The sequence below is a fragment of the Mesoplodon densirostris genome, chromosome 7 (assembly GCF_025265405.1).
Source record: "Mesoplodon densirostris isolate mMesDen1 chromosome 7, mMesDen1 primary haplotype, whole genome shotgun sequence".
Lineage (NCBI taxonomy): Eukaryota > Metazoa > Chordata > Mammalia > Artiodactyla > Ziphiidae > Mesoplodon > Mesoplodon densirostris.
Window position 1 is genome coordinate 101739825 of NC_082667.1, and position 22598 is coordinate 101762422.

General features: G+C 38.2%; 2 protein-coding genes across 2 annotated transcripts in view; one reads left to right on the top strand and one right to left on the bottom strand.

The window, feature by feature from the left end:
- ATM (ATM serine/threonine kinase) overlaps positions 1 to 10123 on the top strand; it is a 143200-nt gene extending 133077 nt beyond the window's left edge. The window contains exons 61-64 of the mRNA XM_060105402.1: positions 2217 to 2331; positions 3077 to 3140; positions 6896 to 7032; positions 7139 to 10123. Of these exons, the coding sequence (XP_059961385.1) occupies positions 2217 to 2331; positions 3077 to 3140; positions 6896 to 7032; positions 7139 to 7322 (500 nt within the window). The 3' untranslated portion in view covers positions 7323 to 10123. The remainder of the gene's footprint in view (positions 1 to 2216; positions 2332 to 3076; positions 3141 to 6895; positions 7033 to 7138) is intronic.
- Positions 10124 to 11457: 1334 nt separating this feature from the next.
- Positions 11458 to 22598, bottom strand: part of C7H11orf65 (chromosome 7 C11orf65 homolog) — a 43393-nt gene continuing 32252 nt past the window's right edge. The window contains exons 3-4 of the mRNA XM_060105242.1: positions 16760 to 16930; positions 11458 to 11519 (exon numbers count right to left, since the gene is read on the bottom strand). Coding sequence (XP_059961225.1) covers positions 11498 to 11519; positions 16760 to 16930 — 193 coding nt within the window. The 3' untranslated portion in view covers positions 11458 to 11497. The remainder of the gene's footprint in view (positions 11520 to 16759; positions 16931 to 22598) is intronic.

The window sequence follows — 22598 nt, forward strand, 5'->3', positions numbered from 1 at the left end:
GCAATTCCACTGCAGTAAAAATGCACGCATGTGTATAAGAATGTTCATAGTAGTACTATTCATAATAGCCCCCAAATTAGAAACAGCCCCAACCCCCATCACAAATAGAATGGGTGAACAGTCTACAGCCATACCACCCTGAACGCACCTGATCTTGTTTGATCTTGGAAGCTAAGCACTGTCGGGCCTGGTTAGTACTTGGTTGGGAGAATGGATGAATGAATTTTATTGTATTCATAAAATGAAGTACTGTATAACAATGAGATTGAATGAACTATAGCCACACTCAACATAGAAGACACAAATACAATGTTAAGTGAAAGAATCTAGATACAAAAGAATATATACTGTATAATTCCACTTATGTAAAATATAAAACTGATAAAATTAATCTATAGTGTTGGAAGTCAGGATAGTGGTAAGCCTTTGAAGAGGTGTTTCGTGATTCATAGGGAGATGAGGCGGGGCTTCTGGAATGCTGGTTACATGGGTTTGTTCATTTTATAAAATCTCAATTAGCCACACACTTGAATGACTTTGATGATTTGTACACTTTTCTGTGTATCTCTTTGATTATCTTTTGCTGCATAAGAAACCACCCCAAATTTAGTAGCTTAAAACTATTACTATCTTTTATAGTCAATGCGTTGACTGGTCTCAGCTGGAAAATTCTCACTTATGATCTTTCACACAGCTGTAGTCAGTACCTGGGGCTGAATTTACCTTAGGATTCAACTGGGCCAGTGTCCAAGATGGCTTCTTACACATTTGATGCTTCATTGCTCCTCCATGTGGCCTCTCTGTCTAGCAAAGTAACCTGAACTTCTTACAAAGCATCTCAGGGCTCCAAGAGGAAGGAAGTAGAAGTTAAGAGTTAGTTTGCAACTGGCACAGTGTCACTTCTGCTATATTCTCTTAGTCATAGTAGTGTCATACAACCAATCCAGATTCTTCTCTCTCTTTCTGGGACTCCAATAACAATACATTAGACTGTCTCACTGTATCACTTATGCTGTTTGCGTCCTTCTCTATATTTTTCAAACCTTGTTTTTCCTTCAACTCACCCATGGTGTCAGTGGAAACCATGCGGGGAGCCTGGACTTCCCGTGTCACCAATCTGTAGCAAGGAGCCCCCTTTCCTCTTGGATGTCAGAGGAGGCCAAGTGGGGAACCTGGTCTTCTACCACAACTTAGCAGTAAATAAGGTGGTTACTCCCAAAGCCAGCAAAAATAGAAGTATAGATAAGATCCAGAGTCTCATAATGTAATATCTAAAAAGGGCAAAATTTTAATTGAAAATCATTTGTCAGGAAAATTGCAGTTTGAATGAAAAACAATAGATGTCAGCACTGAGGTGACAAAGATGTTAGAATTATCTGACAAAGATTTTACAGCAGCCATCATAAAAATACTTCAAGGAGCAATTACAAACATGTTTGAAACAAATGAAAAGGTGCGGAAATAGTTTCAACAGAGAAATAGGAGATATAAAAGAGAACCAGGTGAAAATTTTATTTTCCATGTTTTGGATGATTCTCTAGAGAACTATGTTGAGTGAAAAAAGCTAATGCTCAAAGGTTACATACTGTTTGACTCCGTTGATATAACATAGTTGAAATTACAAAATTATAAAAATGGAAAACAGATTAGTTATTACTGGAAGAACAGGGGGTAGGGGTAGGCCTTGGGAGTAAGTAGGTGTGGCTAATACAGCATGAGAGATCCTTGTGTTGATGGAAATATTCTATATCTTGATTGTATCAGTGTCAACATCCTGGTTGTTATAATGTACTGTAGTTTTGCAAGATGTCACCATTGGGGAAAAGTGGATAAAAGATATATATATATAGATATATATATATATATCTATATATATATACACATACACACACACACACACACATATATCTTCTGCATTTTAAATTCTACCCTTCACTACCTCATTTTTAAAAGTTACCCTTTAATATAGAATTCTCTAATTACATCAATAAATAATTTTTTTAACTTGATTTTTTAAAATTGGAGGTGTATCTCCTGGAGAATGCTGGAGATGAAGAAGGCAGGCAGAGCAGAAATAGAATAAATGACTGTGTGTTTTAGTACTGATTGAATATTGGTGACAACTTATTTAGTGCCTCTGCAAAGTTCACATACCAGTTGAGAGGAAAGTAAATTAGCTATGGGACCTCCTAACCTCACTGTATTTTTTACTTCAGGAGTTGCTTTTGAACAGGGTAAAATCCTTCCTACTCCTGAAACAGTTCCCTTTAGACTCACCAGAGATATTGTGGATGGGATGGGCATTACTGGTGTAGAAGGTGTCTTCAGAAGGTAAGTCAAATAGGGTAAGGTAAGGCAGATGATTTTTGGTGTTGAAATTATTTGGATTATTGATTTCTATAGATTATAGAGTTCACCCTTACTAGAATTATTATACATTCCAGTGCTTTACCAATACTAAGGAAAAGACCTTGGGTAAAAGCAGTAATAATTTCCCCTTCCTTCAGACCACTTGGGACCTCACCCAATATGACACACTTACTGCCTCTGGAAGCAGCCCACCTTTACTTTTCACACCTCTGTCCTCGCTAACTCTTTGTTTACTGATCAGAACTTCTCTTGTGTGCTCATTCTTGGGTATATAAATTATCCTAAAGGAGCTTATGATCTGGTACCAATTCCTGCTAAAAGAACTTTGCAGTTCCCTGTAGTTTTCCCAGCATAGGTCTACATACTCAACTTCCTTTCTTTTTTCAGTCTACATACTCAACTTTTAACAGGGCAGATTCTAGTCAAAGTAAACTGTAATTACCATAATAATCAACTGAAAGAAATGTTTCATAGTAGTATTGTGTTATTCTTATAAATGCTAAGCTCATATTCACATATATATTTATATTCATTTCAGAAACATCTACAGAAAACCCACTCTGCCAAATACTATGCTCTTTGAGATATTAATTTGGGAATTATTAACAGGAATAGTCTCAGCATATTAAACATGAGTATATAGGAGGTAAAGATATGTTGAAAATGTTGGTGTATAATAAAATTCATATTTATAATGTGTTTGTAGATGCTGTGAGAAAACCATGGAGGTTATGAGAAACTCTCAGGAAACCCTGTTAACCATTGTAGAGGTAAAGTATATTATAAGGAAATCTTTATTTCTCTGCCTGATAGACTGTGTATCTTGTTAGGAAGGCACTGATTGGAGGATCAGTGCTTTATTTTAACGAGGTGGGATGATGCTGGGCAGCAGGAGAGTAAACAGTGGCTTAGAAATGCCTTCAGCCCCCTCAAGTTTCTTGGAATGTTACAGCACCCTAAGTAACCTCTAGTCTTTAATACATACATCAGCACTTTGACATCTTAGGTACCTTGTATGGTATTATTTTCAGAATGGTTTCCTTTGGAGTTTGAAGAGAAATCAATAAGTTGTATCTCCTTTTCCCATGCCCAGGTTCAGAACCATGCAGTGAGACAGATGGAGATCAAAGTGTCAGCGTTGTTACTGTAGGAACATGACTGAGCAGTGAGGGCCAGACTGGCTTGCTGCTGGTGCCACCTCAGTGCCTCTTTGCTGTCTTAACCTGGGGACAGCCCACCGAGTGGGGTTTGGGCCTACAGGGCATAAACACTCCAGCAGGATCACTGCCTCATGTTGATCAGGGCAGAAAGGGAAGGAAGGAAGTCCAGCAAATTTCCAGTGCTTATGACGTTAATTCTACCCAAGTGAGAATTGGGTACCTGAGGCAATCATTCTCTATCCTAGTAAAGGGTATGTGGGGCAAGAGATCAGGAGAGTGTCCTCCACAGGGAAGCTTGGAAGTAGAGTTGAAGCATGCCTCCCTTACATTCTTTCAGCTTTTTGTTCCTTTAACTGGTGGTGCTGGACCTGGCTGCACTTCACTATCACCTGTATTGCTTTTAAACAACATTGATGTTGACCAAATTTGAACTAAACTTCTAGGGATGAGGCAAGAACATTAGTATTTTTTAAAAGCTTCATTGGCATTAACCATTAAGCCTGTGATCAACAAGGGTGGAACTATATCCCAAGGAGGGTGAAATTTATAGTCTGTTAGGGTGGTCCTGTGTCTACTGCCTTTATGAACCAAAGTCCTCTTTATAGCCCCTTTACACTGCTGGTGGCGATATGGATTTTTGGTACAAAGAGAGTTAAAATGGGTCCCAATAGTGTGTTGATAAAGTTATCTCTAAGGCTGTGCTGTTCCCAAGGCTGGAAAAGCTTTCCCTTTATCCCATATTATGTTCATACATATTGTCATTTGTTTGCCATTGGTGCTGCAGCAAGAATAAATGATAACATGGATGCCTCAGTAATGCAGAAATCAAGGTCTAAAATCAAATTATCTTGCTTTTTTGCATTTAAGACCAAAAAATCCAAACTTTTCAAATTAATTTAAGATCCAAAGAAGTTTAATGTATTCCCCAGTATTTTACTCTGTTCAGTCTCAGTCAAAAGGATTTTTGTGTCTGGGTAGATGTGGGGGTTCCTTCAGTACCGATGTTCTGAGTTAACACTTGCTAGAAGAGGGTAGTTCCTTCAAGGCTTCTGAAGTTTTATTAGTTGAATGCCAAATTGCTCGTGAGCCTCATTCTTTAAAGAGTGGTAGGAGATAAAGTTAGAGGGGTAATAGTGGGCAGATTATTTAGGGGTTTCTACCTTAGTGTGAGGATTTTAGACTTTACTGAGTAAGATGGAAACTGTTGGGGAGTTTCAGGCCACTGCATCTCCACCTGCAATAATGGTGTCACTTATAAGCTTTATAAGCTTTGTGTGTTTTACACTGATCTGCCTAATCTTCCCTCTGTAAATCTGTCTGAATTTCCTGAAATAATTTAGTGTGGTTGTCCCAACCTTCCCAGCTGACCTCACTATGGACTTTGTGCCTTCAGCTTTAGCAGGGTACTTCTCAGGAGTTTTGCTGGATCCCAATCCTCTGGAATGTTATTTCAGTCTCCTCTTTTGTAGTCATTACGTTTGCTCTGTTAGATTTCATTGAGCCACAGTCACTGTTTCTGATATAATAACAATTAAAACTTCTCGCTTCCTAACCCTCTTTAAGAACACTGTGACTTGGCTGCATTTCCCTTTCCTTCTCAGTACATTTGTCTCTACTGGCCTTCAAGATCTCATTTTCTTTTTCATAATAGACCATCCTATCTTCTAAGATTTTATCCATTCTACTAAGGTAATCTTTCCTTTTAACTCAATGGTTCTTAGCCAAGTGCAGTTTTGCTCTCTAGAGGACAGTTGGCAATGTCTGGAGACATTTTTGATTGTCATAATCGGGGCTGGGGGAGATGTGAAGGTACTATTGACATCTAGTGGGTAGAGGCAAGAGATGCCACAAAACATCCTATACACACAGCCCTCACACCAAAGAAATATCCAGCTAAAAAATGTCAGTGCCACGATTGAGAAACCCTGCCTTAACTTAATCTGTATTCCTTCCTTGTTTTTGTTCAACCAGTTCTGTTCTGATAATAAAGCTAAAGTATATTTTTTAATTACTCCAGTTCCTCCTTGATTCCATGATTCCTAACCCAAGCCCTTGGGTTTGAAATAATTCAATTGTGTTGTTTCTCTGTTTCAACCAAAGAAGACTATATAGTCTGTTTATAATAGAGGTCCCAATTTCTTTTCATTCGTTGGTTAATACAATATATGTCCCTTTTGAGGGTGAAACTGGTTTGAATCCCTGAAGTCTAAACCTATGTCAGTGCCCAATTTGAAGTCACATAGAAACCCTTAAATTTATGGACAAACCACATATATTCAGAGTCAGTACCTCTGTATTTTTTAATAGTCTGAGGATGCTCAGAACAGCATAAACAGATGACCAGTTTTTGGTACTGCTGATCTACTATTTGTCCTGGAATTAAACATGTAATGCTAAGGGCATTTTATAGTATCACACTGCAGACCTACCTAGAAACACAGAAAAGGCAGCAGCAAGAAAGTATTCCAACTTTGTAATGCTGGAATATCCTGCAAAATCAGGCATTCCTGGAATTGAGTCTTCACTTATTATTAAGACCTGTATGGTAAGCATTTGCTGAGGCCTATTTTAAAAAATTATGTGCTTATAAACACCAGGGGCAGTTAGCTGTTCTGAATTGCCGAGGTCAAAAATCCCTGTGACCTCACTTACTAAAATTTAGACTTAGAATCACTTTCTCTGGCCATGCCAGTTATTTTAGTATTCAAATTCTACTCCATATGTATATTTCAAGCTGCCAACCATAGCACTAGACCTTGGGTTTTGAGTTTTCAATAAATTATACCTTTTTTTTCTCCACCCAAATTTGGAACTAATTGAGTGGAAAAGAAAGAGCCTTAAGAATAAGATAGAGATCAAAATGTCAGGTTTATTACTGATACAACTGTTGGAGGATATGGCTTAGGAGTAGGGTCCAAATAGGCTTGCTGCTGCTGTCCAGCTCCCACAATCTAATCTATCCCTTGGTACTCACCTGAGGGAGAGTTGGGGCCTGCAGTTCTCTGCTTTGGCAAATGTTCTTACCCAAGAACTGATCAAGAGGAGAGGGAGAAGGAAAGAGTAACTAGTGCTTATCTGCTTTTAATTGGTTACTTTCACCCAATCAGGAAACATGGGTCAAAGGATGTCACAGCCCCCAAAATGGAGAAAGAATGGATGCAGATGGGAGAAAAATCCCAGAGCATCATGTTAGTATAGTTTCCTCCACAAGGAAACATGAAGCACATGTGATAAGTTTGCCCCTCCATTCCAGTCAACTACCATGTGACTGGCCTGTATTATTTTTATAATACTGGTTCTACTGTTTCTAAATACATCATCAAAATACACATTGTTCTTCTAATACGTATGTCCTCTCTATCTAGGTCCTCCTGTATGATCCTCTCTTTGACTGGACAATGAATCCTTTGAAAGCTCTATATTTACAGCAGAGGCCAGAGGATGAAAGTGAGCTCCACTCCGCTCCAAATGCAGATGACCAGGAATGCAAACGAAAACTCAGGTGAGCAGTATTTGGGGAAGGATCTGTTGTCAATTGTTCAGATTCTCCTATTCCCAAGGCCCTTTAAACTGTTCCACCTCATTAACCTTTGTGTTTTTGTCATTAGTGATATTGACCACAGTTTCAACAAAGTAGCTGAACGTGTCTTGATGAGACTGCAAGAGAAACTAAAAGGAGTGGAGGAAGGAACCGTACTCAGTGTTGGTGGACAGGTGAATTTGCTCATACAACAGGCCATGGACCCCAAAAATCTCAGCCGACTTTTCCCAGGCTGGAAAGCTTGGGTGTGATATTAAGCATGTGATTGCCTTTGAATTCAGCCTTTAGAAATTGTATTTTGGCCTTTATTTTTAACCCACCCACATACTTCAAATAGGTATTAATATTGAACTAAGTAAACTACTGTGTTTTTTATAAAACGTTTAATGCTTGCTTCATTTACCTAAAGATGCTTTGATAGTCTCAAGGAACAGTTTTCTCACACTTTAGAAATAAACAGTCAATCATGCTCTACTTCTAAGGTAAATGTTTATTTTTTCTTCTTAAGTGCATACTTGTATCATTTTCAGTAGAATCACTGACTTTTGCTTTAGCTAAAAATGCAAGCAGCAGGAGTACAGCAGCAGCACTGGCAGATTTTTCTTTAGTAGGAGTTAGAACAAATAAATATACTGCTAGTTTTGATATAGCTTTTAATTAAAACTTGTTTTCCAGATGTTATATATGAATGATAAAATATTAACCTATAAAAGGAAGAAAATAACTTTAAAATTGTAACCAACTATATACCATGGTAAATATGTTTGGATTTTCAGTAGTAAGATCACTCAGTGTTACTGAGTAATGAAGGTGTTATGATGTGGAGAACAAATTTCACAGACACAGTATGGTTACTATTTTTTAGAAATGTGCATTAGACCTTCTCATTCTATTCTCTTTTATCTTTTAAGCCCTCTGTGTTTCCAGTACTTTATCTTTCTATGATGCCTTCATATCTGTCTTCTAGTTCATGAATTCTCTTGTCTCTATGTAATCTCCTTTTTAAACTATTCATTGGGTTTCTCCTTTCAAAAGTTGTTTTCCATTTCTAGGTATGTATCATTCTTAAGATTTGCCTATTATTTGTTTCATGATGTCTAGTTGGGTTTTTTTTTAACTTTAAGTTTCTGTTGTTTGTATCTGTTGGTTTTTGTAATTGGTGGACTGTTTATCCATGTATTTTGTGATTTTAGAAGGTGAGCTTATTTTCAGCAGGACCTTCTCATGGGAATCTTGAGTGACCTGGGTTAAGAATAATTCCTCCCAAAAAAGTGTTATGTCTGGTTATGTCATAGTTCCAGGGCTATCACTGACAAAGGACCACTCTTTCTTTAATTTCTTGGCTTCAGGGTTTCCTGACCTGAAGAGTACTATAAATTTACTAAGAGAAGACTCCCAGGCCAAGACAGACATTCTTCCACATTATCTCCCTGTGCTAGTCGGCAGAATGTTTTACTGATGACTCCCCTTTCACTGAGAGTGTAAGCCTGAATGTGTCCCAACCTTATGGACATGAGGGGAGGTGCATTTAATTACTACCCACTGCCTTTTTAAAGTCCTCTTATAAATATTATAGCTGAAATTCATAGGTTAATGAGATTGGCAAGTTTGCCAGGACAGCTAGAATATCAGCTCACACATTTACCTCTCTGGTTTTTAGTTTCCTTTTGAAACTGAAAATTTTTGGCCATAAGCATTTCCCCTTTCTTACAACTTCTGCTATGTGTTTAAAAAATATTTCTTACACCTTACCTAGCGGTTCTGTGTGTATTGTTGGAAGGAAAGGGTTTAGGTATCAAGTTTGATATATAGCTAGAAATGGAACTCTTCTGTCCCCGTAGTGTCATTAGATAAACAAATAAAACTACTGATTTGTCTATTGGTGAATATAATCCTTCCTCCATCCTTAGGAAACTGTTCATCTCAGCTGCAGAGATTAAGAAATGGGTGATTGAACCTTGATGAATGAATAGGATGAATGAGTAGGAAACCTATTTTTATTACCAAAGTGAATTAAGGGAATGTAGTAAGCTTAGAATGTCTTTATTTAAGAAAGCCTTGAAATCTTCATGGGTGGAATAAGAAATTATCAACTAGATGATAGTATAGGTAAGTGAATTTGTAGCTAATTCTTGCTAGTTGATGTATGTTATTCAGAGAGCTTTGATTAACATCATTAATCTACTCTTCAGCGTTGAATGGTGTGCTGTAAAGCTCCTGTCCTATTCAGATATTCTTATTAATGGCTTTGAAAAGCTTACCAGATTTTCAGATGACAATTAGGAGGAATAGCTAATTCACAGGTGATAGAAATAAGATTCTAAAGATTATGACAAGCTGGAACAATGTCTGGAAATGATTAAGATAGAAATTTACTGGGAACAAATGAGGAATGGTTAGGTTTTTAAAATATTTATGATAAAATATTTGTTGTATGCTGAGTACCTGACATACATTATATGCAGTGTCTTTTGCAAGATTAATGATGTTATTCCAGTTTACAGCTGGGGAAAGTGAAATTTGGAAAAATAAAATAACTTGTCCAAGGGCAAAATATAATAAGTTGAAGGTACAAGTTTAATATGGACAATCTCTAACTTGGAAATCTTTCAAGTGAAAAGAATCTAGGCTTCACCAGTCAGTTGCTCATAAGGTCAGTGGAAACCAAGGAGAGAAGCTACTAGAAAAGCAGATAAATTACAGACTGTTTGAACAGTTGTGTTCAGATTAAGGGAGATACTATTCATTCCACTATTCTCTGTGCTGATCATACCACTCCATAGTATCTTCCCAATTAGTAGGTAAATAAATCCATGGTCATGATAGTATATACTTAAAATATATGCACTTAGAAATGCTAAAAATTTAAATATGACCTAAAGCAAATAAAAGCAAAGAGGAAAACCTTTGATCTTCTTAAAAATTAAAGTAGGCTAGTGTTTAAATGCGTAGAAAGCTAGTGTACTGGCTTGAAATATGGAGATATGTGCCACTTCAAATATTTTGGTTGTACCTTAATGAAATTATATATTTCATGTAGATTTTCGTTTAGTACTATTGAATGTATTTCTTTATTACACTGTTACGTGTTTGAAAATAAATCTTAAAGAAAATGTATGCTAAGACTCATTCATTTTATTCAAATATTTGAGTGTTCTGTGCACCAAGCATGGTGCTGGGTATACAGCAATTTACAATGCAGTGTAAACTGAGAAGCCTGCTACACAGGACCAGACCAGTATGGTGCATCTCACTCTAAATAATCTAGTAGTTTTTCTTGATTACCCTGTGACAAAAAGCCAAATGAATGTTCTTTTCTGGGGGGGCCTAGAGAGTGATCTGGTCGACATTTCTAGAGTCTAGAAAATATATACTGGAAATGACAAAGATCCTAATATTCTAAATTTGAAGTTTGCATTCCACATATTTATTGTTTTTTAAAAATCAGTAACTTCAGTCTTTAGAGTTTCAGGCTTTTTTGTCCAGCTTCTGAAAAAGTGAATTTTGCATAAATACAGTACAAAGTTTTCACAGAGATTAGGTTCAGAATTTGGTGAGTAAGGTGAAAATCTAATGAAAATTATTCCCTGAAAAATCCCTTACTTTGCCCATAATGTATAACATGCATAATTTTTTAATGTACAACAATATGTAAAAATACATACTTTTATACTAATATACAATGTATGATTCTAAAGCACTGGTTCTCGGGGTAATTTTGCTTCCCCACTCATTTGGCAATGGCTGAAGACATTGTGAGAGCATGAAACATTGACATACAGTGTTGAAGTTTAAGATCAGTACACATTTCCAAACCAGGAGAGAAATGGTCATGATTTGACTTGTAGATCTTGCCTTGCTATAAGTGTGTGTTCATAGCTGGTCTACTATTAACGTGATTTGCTATTTTTTTAAATTGTGGTAAAATACACATAACATAAAATTTACCATCTTGACCATTTTTAAGTGTACAGTTCAGTAGTGATATAAGTACATTCACACTGTAGTACAGCCAATCTCCAGCACTCTTTTCACCTTGCAAAACTGAAGTTCTGTACCCATTCCACAACTCTCCATTCTCCCCTCCACCCAGCCCTTGGCAACCACTATTCTACTTTCTGTCTCTCTGAATTTGACTGCTCTAGCTTCCTACTATAAGCATTTGTCTTTAATGCTGCTATTGAGCATGGGTGAACAGGTATGTCTTCAGGACTCTGTTTTTAATTCTTTTGCGTATGTACCCAGAAGTGGAACCACTGGATCATATGGTAATTCTATTTTGAATTTTTTGACGGAAACACCATGCTGTTTTCCATAGTGGCTACAGTGTTTTACATTCCCACAAACAGTGCACAAGGGTTCTGATTTTTCCACATCCTCACTGACACCTGTTATTTTCTCTTTTGTTTTTTTAATAGTAGCCATCTTAATGCATGTGGAAGTCATTCCTGCAAGAAAAAACATTGTATACTTTATACAAATCCAATGAGTGGTATTGCAAGAAATAACGAGTTTTACGGGGGAAATATGTCCTTCAGTTGACAATTTTGAAAACCTTGTTCTGCCTTACTTAATATTAGGTTATTTGAAAACCACCCCCAAATGTTCCCTAGTATTTGAATATTCACTATAGACTTATAATTCTTTGTAAATACTTAGTATTTCTTATTGCTTAAGCAATTTTTAAAAAATATCCCTGACTGTAAAGAGTTGCAAGAATTTTAAGAGAGAAAATGGTAATCACTCAGCTGGTTGCAGATTTGGTGGGGTTTTTTTTTTTTACTTTGTTTGTTTGTTTGTTTGTTTGTTTGTTTACGGTACGCGGGCCTCTCACTGTTGTGGCCTCTCCCATTGCGGAGAACAGGCTCCGGATGCGCAGGCTCAGCGGCCATGGCTCACGGGCATAGCCGCTCCGCGGCATGTGGGATCTTCCCGGACCGGGGCACAAACCAGCGTCCCCTGCATCGGCAGGCGGACTCTCAACCACTGTGCCACCAGGGAAGCCCCTTTTCATTCCACCTTCAAGGTACCAAGATAAAGGACCTTTGATCAATTGTATGCTAAACCCTGACAGTCTGGGGCAAAAACTTATGCCATATTTAAGGTTGATCACTGACCCTGCTTTACCTGAGATCAGGATATGAATTTATTCAATTGTTAAAAAAGAACTTCTCATCAAGAACATGACAGCAGTAGCCAATGAGAAATCAAAGCTTTACAAATAGAAGCAACAATCTGATTATAGCCTTATCATGCTGTTTATATAATAGAGCTGATCTGTCTTTCTAAGAAATTTTTGAAATTTTTTTTTAGATACTAGCAGAGTAAAGTATATGTGGACTCTACCGTGGATTCCTCAGGAGTATAAATTTAACATCTTAATGGCCTGGGGAAAGTCCCTAGCCAGAGAGGCAACATAACTACCTGTCTTAGAAGTCAAAGGGGCAGCTTCAGACATAGAAACTACCCACTGAGAGCTCTTACCAACAGGGTTAATAGAACATCAGGAAATTATTTAAGATATCCCAGCTGCTGATGACTTAGTGGGTTATGTTAAATTTCACATGCAGTTTGAAAAATATGAAGATCCTGGAAGAGGAACATCCATCTCGCTAGAGAATACACCCCTGAAAATGCACCAGGATGAATGCCAGCAGTAGGCAGAGTAGCCACTATGTGGCATTGTAGGTGACTCAATAACAGCAATGCAAGCATTGCTTTATGTTCTAAGCACCTGCAGCAATGTACCTCTGGATACTACAGAATTTGCAACAGTACTCATCAGTGTCCTTGAGTCCAAGAGTGAAATTGGCTCTATCCAATCCATTCTTCAAAATTATAATAATATTGTACTCAATTGATATTGTTGCCCTGTGCATCTGAAGTTGTACATGGTTTCTTCCCAGGAGAGCATCCACCTGTCATAACAAGGGGCTAGCACAAAAGCCTTTGGGAAGAAACTTTCACTCAATATCAGTGTTCAACACATGTATGTCATTCTAATGGTCCAACTATCAAAAACTTTATAGATTTTGAAAGATACTCTCCAAGGAATTAGTGACTACCAGTTCTTCTGAAGGGAAAAATGACTATGAAATTCTCATCAAATAAGATATTATAAAGCCAGTTACAAATATCTAGACAACTACAAAGATCTAAGAGGAAAGTAGACTGTGGAAACCATAAATACATTGGGAAGAAGGTGCTCTCCTAATGTCTGCTCCCAGCTAGGGGAAGGTCTTTGCAAATTCTTGTCTTGCCTGAGATAATCAGTAGGCTGTGGTCAGTAATACTACTGAAATATTCCCAAATAATCATGCTGGATTCCATTTGAAATTTTTGTTGTCTAGAGATCAGTAGAAAAACTTGCTTTCTAACAATTCCAAGTGGGTGCCAAATTATGCTCAAGTCAGAGAACGAACTGATAGAGGTTGTACATAATTTGGAAACATGAGGTATCTGCATTATTTATTTATTTATTTATTTATTTTTATTTATTTACATCTTTATTGGAGTACAACTTCTTTACAATGTTGTGTTAGTTTCTGCTGTATAACAAAGTGAATCAGCTATACATATACATATATCCCCATATCCCCTCCCTCTTGCATCTCCCTCCCACCCTCCCTATCCCACCCTTCTAGGTGGACACAAAGCACCGAGCTGATCTCCCTGTGCTATGCAGCTGCTTCCCACTAGCTATCTATTTTACATTTGGTAGTGTATATACGTCCATGCCACTCTCTCACTTCGTCCCAGCTTACCCTTCCCCCTCCCCGTATCCTCAAGTCCATTCTTGATGTCTGCATCTTTATTTCTGTCCTGCCCCTAGGTTCATCAGAACCATTCTTTTTAGATTCCATATATACGTGTTAGCATGCAGTATTTGTTTTTCTCTTTCTGACTTACTTCACTCCGTATGACACACTCTAGGTCCATCCACCTCACTGCAAATAACTCAATTTTGTTTCTTTTTATGGCTAATATTCCATTGTATATATGTGCCACATCTTCTTTATCCATTCATCTGTCAATGGACACTTAGGTTGGTTCCAGGTCCTGGCTATTGTAAATAGTGCTGGTTCCAGGTCCTGGCTGTTGTAAATAGTGCTGCAATAAACATTGGGGTACATGTCTCTTTTTTGAATTACAGTTTTCTCAGTAGTGGGATTGATGGGTCATATGGTTGTTCTATTTTCAGTTTTTTAAGAAACCTCCATACTGTTCTCCATAGTGGCTGTATCAATTTACATTTCCACCAACAGTGCAAGAGGGTTCCTTTTTCTCCCCACCCTCTCCAGTATTTATTGTTTGTAGATTTTTTGATGATGGCCATTCTGACCAATGTGAGATGATGCCTCATTGTGGTTTTGATTTGCATTTCTCTAATAATTAGTGATGTTGAGCATCCTTTCATGTGTTTGTTGGCAATCTGTATATCTTCTTTGGAGAAATGTCTATTTAGGTCTCACCATATCAAAGCTAGATGTATTTATCCCACTACATATAGAGTATATGATACCAATAAACCACTTCAAGTCTTCCTGGTTTATTCTGTTTTTATCCTTTTCTCCATGAAGGGAAGCCATTAGGAATCTTCTTCACCTACCAGAGAAGGGTGTTAGGGGATGATAGTGGGGAAAGTCTTGTGTAGACTGAGATGCTCATTTATTTCTTCCCTTTGAACTGAATTGTTTTATTCTTTTGTATTCCAGTAGTGACAGAATATAGGATACTGGGTGTGGATTATTTTGTAATCTTTCACTGAAGCTAGCTGGCCCTTTGCTGAATTAGCCAACTGTATAAGGGAAAGGCAGAGTAGGATTTCAAAAGCTTGCCTGAGAGAATTCTCTATCCTGCCCTCATAAGCTCATTCAAAATGGACCTCCCCTACCTCGCTCTCCTTCCTTTACCCTCTTAGGAGAGGAAAAAGTACAGCATTATGACTCCTTTCTTTGGATGTCATTTCTTGCATCATTATTACCATCTGTATTTATTCAGTACCTCAGAAACCACAAATGTACTGTCTATAAGGAATCCCAGTACTATGGTCTGGACAAGATATTGGGGTTATTGAGTCATAAAATCTTTTCACTATTTATTTAAAAATATTTTAGCTCTTTATTCCTTCTTATCTTTCCTTTTTATTTTTATTTTAATATATTCTTCCCATAATTATCTATTTTCTATTATTAATTATTACTAATTATTTTTTCTATTATTCTTGTTCTCTCATTTTCCTTTTTTCTTATTCATTCTTTCCCTTTTTTCTTTGTTTCCCTTATCTTTCCTTTTCTCATTGTTCTCTTCTCTGCTTCCTCTGGCCTCTTTTTTCTGGTCTATTTTTCAATGGCGGTCAACATAATTTTTCCTATTTCATGTTCTTATCTCCCTCTTCCAAATGTCTTCCTTTTTCTTATGTTTCTTTACTTATACCATCTTTGTTTTATTTTTCCTTCCTCTTCATCCATGCAGTATTCACATTCTTTATTGTAGCTGAGTAGATAGTGAATATTTTTAAAGCTTTATTGAGATATAATTAACATCCCATAAAATTTGCCCATTTAAAGTGTACAGCTTTTTAGTGTATTCACAGAGTTGTGCATCCATCACCACAATCAATTTTAGGACATTTCATTACTCCAAAAAGAAACTTCATACCCCTTAGACATCACTTCCCAATCCCCACAAATCTCTAAGCCCTAGGCAACCACTAATCTACTTTCTGTCTCTATATAATTTGCCTATTCTGGACATTTCATATAAATGGAGCCATACAATATGTGGTCCTTTGTTATTGGCTTCTTTTACTAAGAAGGTTCATCAGTGTTGTAGCATGATCAGCATTTCTTTTTATTGCCAAATAATTTTCCATTGTATGGGTATATCACATTTTAACCATCAGCTGATGAATAGATTGTTTCTAATTCTTTGTTATTAAGAATAATGATATTATGAGTATTCATGTACAAGTTTTTATGGACATGTGTTTTCATTTCTCTTGTGTATATACTGAGGAGTAGAAATGCTGGCTTGTATGGCAACTCTATGTTTAACCATTTGAGGAACTGCTGGATTGTTTTCCAAAATGGCTATACCATTGTACCTTCCCACTAGCAGTATATAAGGGCTCCAATTTCTCCACATGCTTGCCAACACTGGTACCATATGTCTTTTTAATTATAGCTATCTTTGTGGGTATGAAATAGGATCTTATTGTGGTTTTGATTTGCATTGCCCTGATGGCTATATGAAGTATTTTTAAATTTCCATCACATAAAATAGCCTAAAACTGTTTTTCAAAGGCTGAAGTATGTCACTGAAAAATTATAATTTTTTAATGTCCCACACAGGAAGATTGGTGAATACAGGCTGAGGAAATTCTTTATATTATTAATTTCATGTTCTAAGCCTTGTTTCTATATCCCAAAGTAAGAAGTAAAGCAGACTTAGACTAAGGCATAAGAATAAAGTCTGTTAATAAAGAACACCCAAATATATTTTTCTTTTTTCTACTTTTAGATCATCCCTTTTTTATCTTTCTCCCTCATTTCTTCTTATTTTCTTTCTAGACATATAATAAATATTCAAGTTGTTTTTTGAAGATTCAACATGAGAGTAGGAAATATTAGAAAGAAACATATCTGATGCCTGCCCTCACTCCCCAAGAATAGCAACATGTACTTACTCATCAAAGATGAGTGTGTTTGTCCAGTTCAGCACTTCATCCACTTCCCATTCCATCACAGAATCTATTCCACCATCTTCGATAGCTCTTATTAGCCCTTTTGTTGCTGTGTGAATTAAACCTAGAGTTTCATGATTTGTTGACTTAGCCTCCAGGTTTCCTGTGTAGTACCTACATAGAGGAAAGGAAGGCAGATGTAAATCCTTTGAAATATGTGGATGCAGTTAATCTATATTATTGCTGTGAAACTATTTACAAAGTAAACCAAGTTTTCATCCTATTTAATTCAAATACTGCTAAGCCAAGTTGTATGTGATGGCATCGTCTGGAAAAAACAAAAGAACTTAATCAGCCACACTAACCAGAGAAGGCTCGTTTCAAAATCACCTCTCAGTAAGTTGTACTGTTGTGATACAAAGAAAAGCTAAGTATTAAATCACTGAATCATAGAATTATAGAGTCAAAGAATCTTGGAGATAACTACCTCAATTGTTTCATAGGTGATGCAATAAATCCTGGAAGAGTAACCTTTACAAAGTCATGTGGCTAATGGCAGATAGGATGCAAGAAGGGAAGGGGAAAAAGGAAAGCTAATAAGAGGTAAAAGGAAGAGTGATATTAACATCTTCTTTTGTGTCAGGTACTTTTTATACATTATTTTTAATTCTCTTTTAAAAGATAGCTTTTTAGGGCTTCCCTGGTGGCGCAGTGGTTGAGAGTCCACCTGCCGACGCAGGGCACACGGGTTCGTGCCCCGGTCCAGGAGGATCCCACATGCCGTGGAGCGGCTGGGCCCGTGAGCCGTGGCCGCTGGGCCTGCACGTCCAGAGCCTGTGCTCCGCAACGGGAGAGGCCACAACAGTGAGAGGCCCACGTACAGCAAAAAAAAAAAAAAAAAAAAAAAGATAGCTTTTTAGTTTTTTTGTCACAGTTATTTTTATCCCCATTTTATGAATGAGAAAATTGAGACTTGGAAAAGTGAAGAAATTGTTCAAGATCATGTAAGTGGTAAACATGTATATATCAGAGCCAGTATTCAAATCTGACTCCAAGTCCAGACTCCTTTGGCAACACTGTTCTATCTTATATTAGTCTGAGCACATAAATGAATGCCACCACTGAACATGAGCTAAGTAGAGAGAAGTTAGTACAAGGAATATTAAAATATACTGGGTTTTTTTTTTGTTTGTTTTATAGTTTTTGGAGTATAGGTTTTTCACCTCCTTGGTTTATGTTTATTCCTAAGTTTTTTTTGGGGGGGATGCAATTTTATTTTTTTATTTTTGGCAGCATTGGGTCTTTGGTGCTGTGTGTGGGCTTTCTCTAGTTGCTTGGAGCGGGGGCTACTCTTCATTGCAGTACATTGGCTTCTCATTGTGGTGGCTTCTCTTGTTGTGGAGCACAGGCTCTAGGCTTGTAGGTTTCAGCAGTTGTGGCACATGGGCTCAGTAGTTGTGGCTCGTGGGCTCTAGAGCACAGGCTCAGTAGTTGTGGTACACAGACTTAATTGCTCTGTGGCATGTGGGATCTTCCTGGACCAGGGATCGAACCTGTGTCCCCTGCATTGGCAGGAAGATTCTTAACCACTGTGCCACCAGGGAAGCCCCTGGATGCAATTTTACATGGATTTTTTTCCTTTCTCTTTCTGATATTTCATTACTAGTATATAGAAACACAACAGATTTCTGTATGCTAATCTTGTATTCTGCAACCTTGCTGAATTCATTTATTATTCTAGTATTTTTTGCGTGGAGATTATAGGGTTCTCTATGTCATCGGCAAACAGTGACAGTTTTGGGGAGACCTTCAAGATGGCAGAAGAGTAAGACATGGAGATCACCTTCCTCCCCAGAAATAAATCAGATATACATTGATATGTGGAACAACTCTTACAAAACACCTACTGAACGCTGGCAGAAGACCTCAGACTTCCCAAAAGGCAAGAAACTCCCCCACGTACATGGGTAGGGCAAAAGAAAAAAGAAAAAACTGAGACAAAAGAATAGGGACGGGACCTGAACCACTGGGAGGGAGCTGTGAAGGAGGAAAAGTTTCCACACACTAGGAAGCCCCTTTGCGGGCGGAGACTGCGGGTGGCGGAGGGGGGAAGCTTCGGAGCCACAGAGGAGAGCGCAGCACCAGGGGTGCAGAGGGCAAAGCGGAGAGATTCCCACACAGAGGATTGGCGCCAACCAGCACTCACCAGCCTGAGAGGCTTGTCTGCTTACCTGCCGGCTGGGACGGTTGGGGGCTGGGAGCTGAGGCTCGGGTTTCGGAGGTCAGACCCCAGGGAAGGGACTGGGGTTGTCAGCGTGAACACAGCATGAAGGGGGCTAGTGTGCCACAGCTAGCCGGGAGGGAGTCTGGGAAAAAGTCTGGACCTGCCTAAGAGGCAGGAGACCATTGTTTCGGGTTGCGCGAGGAGAGGGGATTCAGAGCACCGCTAAACGAGCTCCAGAGATGGGCGCGAGCCGCGGCTATCAGCGCGGACACCAGAGATGGGCATGAGATGCTAAGACTGCTGCTGCAGCCACCAAAAAGCCTATGTGCAAGCACAGGTCACTATCTACACCTCCCCTCCTGGGAGCCTGTGCAGCCCGCCACTACCAGGGTCCCGTGAACCAGGGACAACTTTCCCGGGAGAACACACGGCACACCTCAGGCTGCTGCAACGTCACGCCGGCCTCTGCCACAGCAGGCTCGCCCGGCATTTCATACCCCTCCCTCTCCTCGGCCTGAGTGAGCCAGAGCCCCTTAATCAGCTGCACTTTAACCCCGTCCTGTCTGAGCGAGGAACAGATGCCCTCAGGCGACCTACATGCAGTGGCGGGGCCACATCCAAAGCTGAACCCCAGGAGATGTGTGAACAAAGAAGAGAAAGGGAAATCTCTCCCAGCAGCCTCAGAAGCAACAGATTAAACCTCCACAATCAACTTGTACCCTGCATCTGTGGAATACCTGAATAGAAAATGAATCATCCCAAAATTGCGGTGGTGGACTTTGGGTGCAACATTATATATATCTTTTCCTTTTTCTCTTTTTGTGAGTATGTATGTGTATGCTTCTTTGTGTGATTTTTTCTGTACAGCTTTGATTTTATCATTTGTCCTAGGGTTCTGTCTGCTTTTTTTTTTTTTAAGTATAATTTTTAGCACTTGTTATTATTGCTGGATTTGTTTTTTGGTTTGGTTGCTCTCTTCTTTCTGTTTTCTGCTACTTTTTAATATGTTTTATTTTTAATAATGATTTTTTATTTTAATAACTTTATTTTATTTACTTTACCTTTTTCTTTCTTTCTTTCCTTTTTTCTCCCTTTTCTTCTGAGGGGTGTGGCTCTGACAGTGTCTTGGTGCTCCTTCCAGGTGTCAGGCCTCTGCCTCTGAGGTGGGAGAGCCGAGTTCAGGACATTAGTCCACCAGAGACTTCCCAGATCCACGTAATATCAAATGGTGAAAGTTCTCCCAGAGATCTCCATCTCAATGCTAAGACCCAGCTCCACTCAATGACCAGGAAGCTACAGTGCTGCACACCCTATGCCAAACAACTAGCAAGACAGGAACACAACACTACCCATTAGCACAGAGGCTGCCTAAAATCATAATAAGTTTACAGACAACCCAAGACACACCACCGGATGTGGTCCTGCCCACAAGAAAGACAAGATCCAGCCTCATCCACCAGAACACAGCCACTACTCCCCTCCACCAGGAAGCCTACACAACCCATTGAACCAATCTTAGCCATTAGGGGCAGACACCAAAAACAATGGGAACTACGAACCAGCAGCCTGCAAAAAGGAGACCCCAAACACAGTAACTTAAGCAAAATGAGAAGACAGAGGAAAAACACAGCAGATGAAGGAACAAAGTAAAAACCCACCAGACCAAACAAATGAAGAGGAAATAGACAGTCTACCTGAAAAAGAATTCAGAGTAATGATAGTAAAGATGATCCAAAATCTTGGAAATAGAATGGAGAAAATACAAGAAAGTTTAACAAGGACCTAGAAGAACTAAAGAGCAAACAAACAATGATGAACAATACAATAAATGAAATTAAAAATTCTCGAGAAGGAATCAATAGCAGAATAACTGAGGCAGAAGAATGGATAAGTGACATGGAAAAAAAAACAGTGGAAATAAATACCACAGAGCAGAAGAAAGTAAAGAGAATGAAAAGAACTGAGGATGGTCTCAAAGACCTCTGGGACAATATTAAATGCACCAACATTGGAATTATAGGGGTCCCAGAAGAAGAAGAGAAAAAGAAAGGGAATGAGAAAATATTTGAAGAGATTATAGTTGAAAACGTCCCAAATATGGGAAAGGAAACAGTTACTCAAGTCCAGGAAGCACAGAGAGTCCTATACAGGATAAATCCAAGGAGAAACACACCAACACACATATTAATCGAACTATCAAAAATTAAATACAAAGAAAAAATATTAACAGCAGCAAGGCAAAAGCAACAAATAAATTACAGGGGAATCCCCATAAGGCTAACAGCTGATCTTTCAGCAGAAACTCTGCAAGCCAGAAGGGAATGGCAGGACATATTTAACGTGATGAAAGGGAAAAACCTACAACCAAGATTACTCTGCCCAGCAAGGATCTCATTCAGATTCGATGAAGAAATTAAAACCTTTACAGACAAGCAAAAGCTAAGAGAATTCAGCACCACCAAACCAGCTTTACAACAAATGCTAAAGGAATTTCCCTCGGCAGGAAACACAAGAGAAGGAAAAGACCTACAATAACACACCCAAAACAATTAAGAAAATGGTAATATGAACATACATATCGATAATTACCTTAAATGTAAGTGGATTAAATGCTCCAACCAAAAGACATAGACTAGCTGAATGGATACAAAAACAAGACCTATATATATGCTGTCTACAAGAGACCCACTTCAGACTTAGGGACACATGCAGAATGAAAGTGAGGGGATGGAAAAAGATTTCCATGCAAATGGAAACCAAAAGAAAGCTGGAGTAGCAATACTCATATCAGACAAAACAGACTTTAAAATAAAGACTATTACAAGAGACAAAGAAGGACACTACATAATGATTAAGGGATCAATCCAAGAAGAAGATATAACAATTGTAAATATTTATGCACCCATCATAGGAGCACTTCAATACATAAGGCAAATGCTAACAGCCATAAAAGGGGAAATGGACATTAACACAATCATAGTAGAGGACTTTAACACTCCACTTTCACCAATGGACAGATCATCTAAAATGAAAATAAATAAGGAAACACAAGCTTTAAATGATACATTAAACACGATGAACTTAATTAAAATTTATAGGACATTCCATCCAAAAACAACAGAATACACTTTCTTCTTAAGTGCCCATGGAACATTCTCCAGGATAGATCATATCTTGGGTCATAGATCAAGCCTTGGTAAATTTAAGAAAATTGAAATCATATCAGGTATCTTTTCCGATCACAAGGCTATGAGACTAGATATCAATTACAGGAAAATATCTGTAAGAAATACAAACACATGGAGGCTAAACAATACACTACTAAATAGCCAAGAGCTCACTGAAGAAATCAAAGAGGAAGTCAAAAAATACCTAGAAACAAATGACAATGAAAACACGATGAGTCAATACCTATGGGATGCAGCAAAAGGAGTTTTAAGAGGGAAGTTTATAGCAATACAATCCTACATCATGAAACAAGAAACATATCAAAGAAACAACCTAACCTTACCAAACGCAATTAGAGAAAGAAGAACAAAAAACCCCCAAAGTTAGCAGAAGGAAAGAAGGAGAAGAAATCATAAGGATCAGATCAGAAATAAATGAAAAAGAAATGAG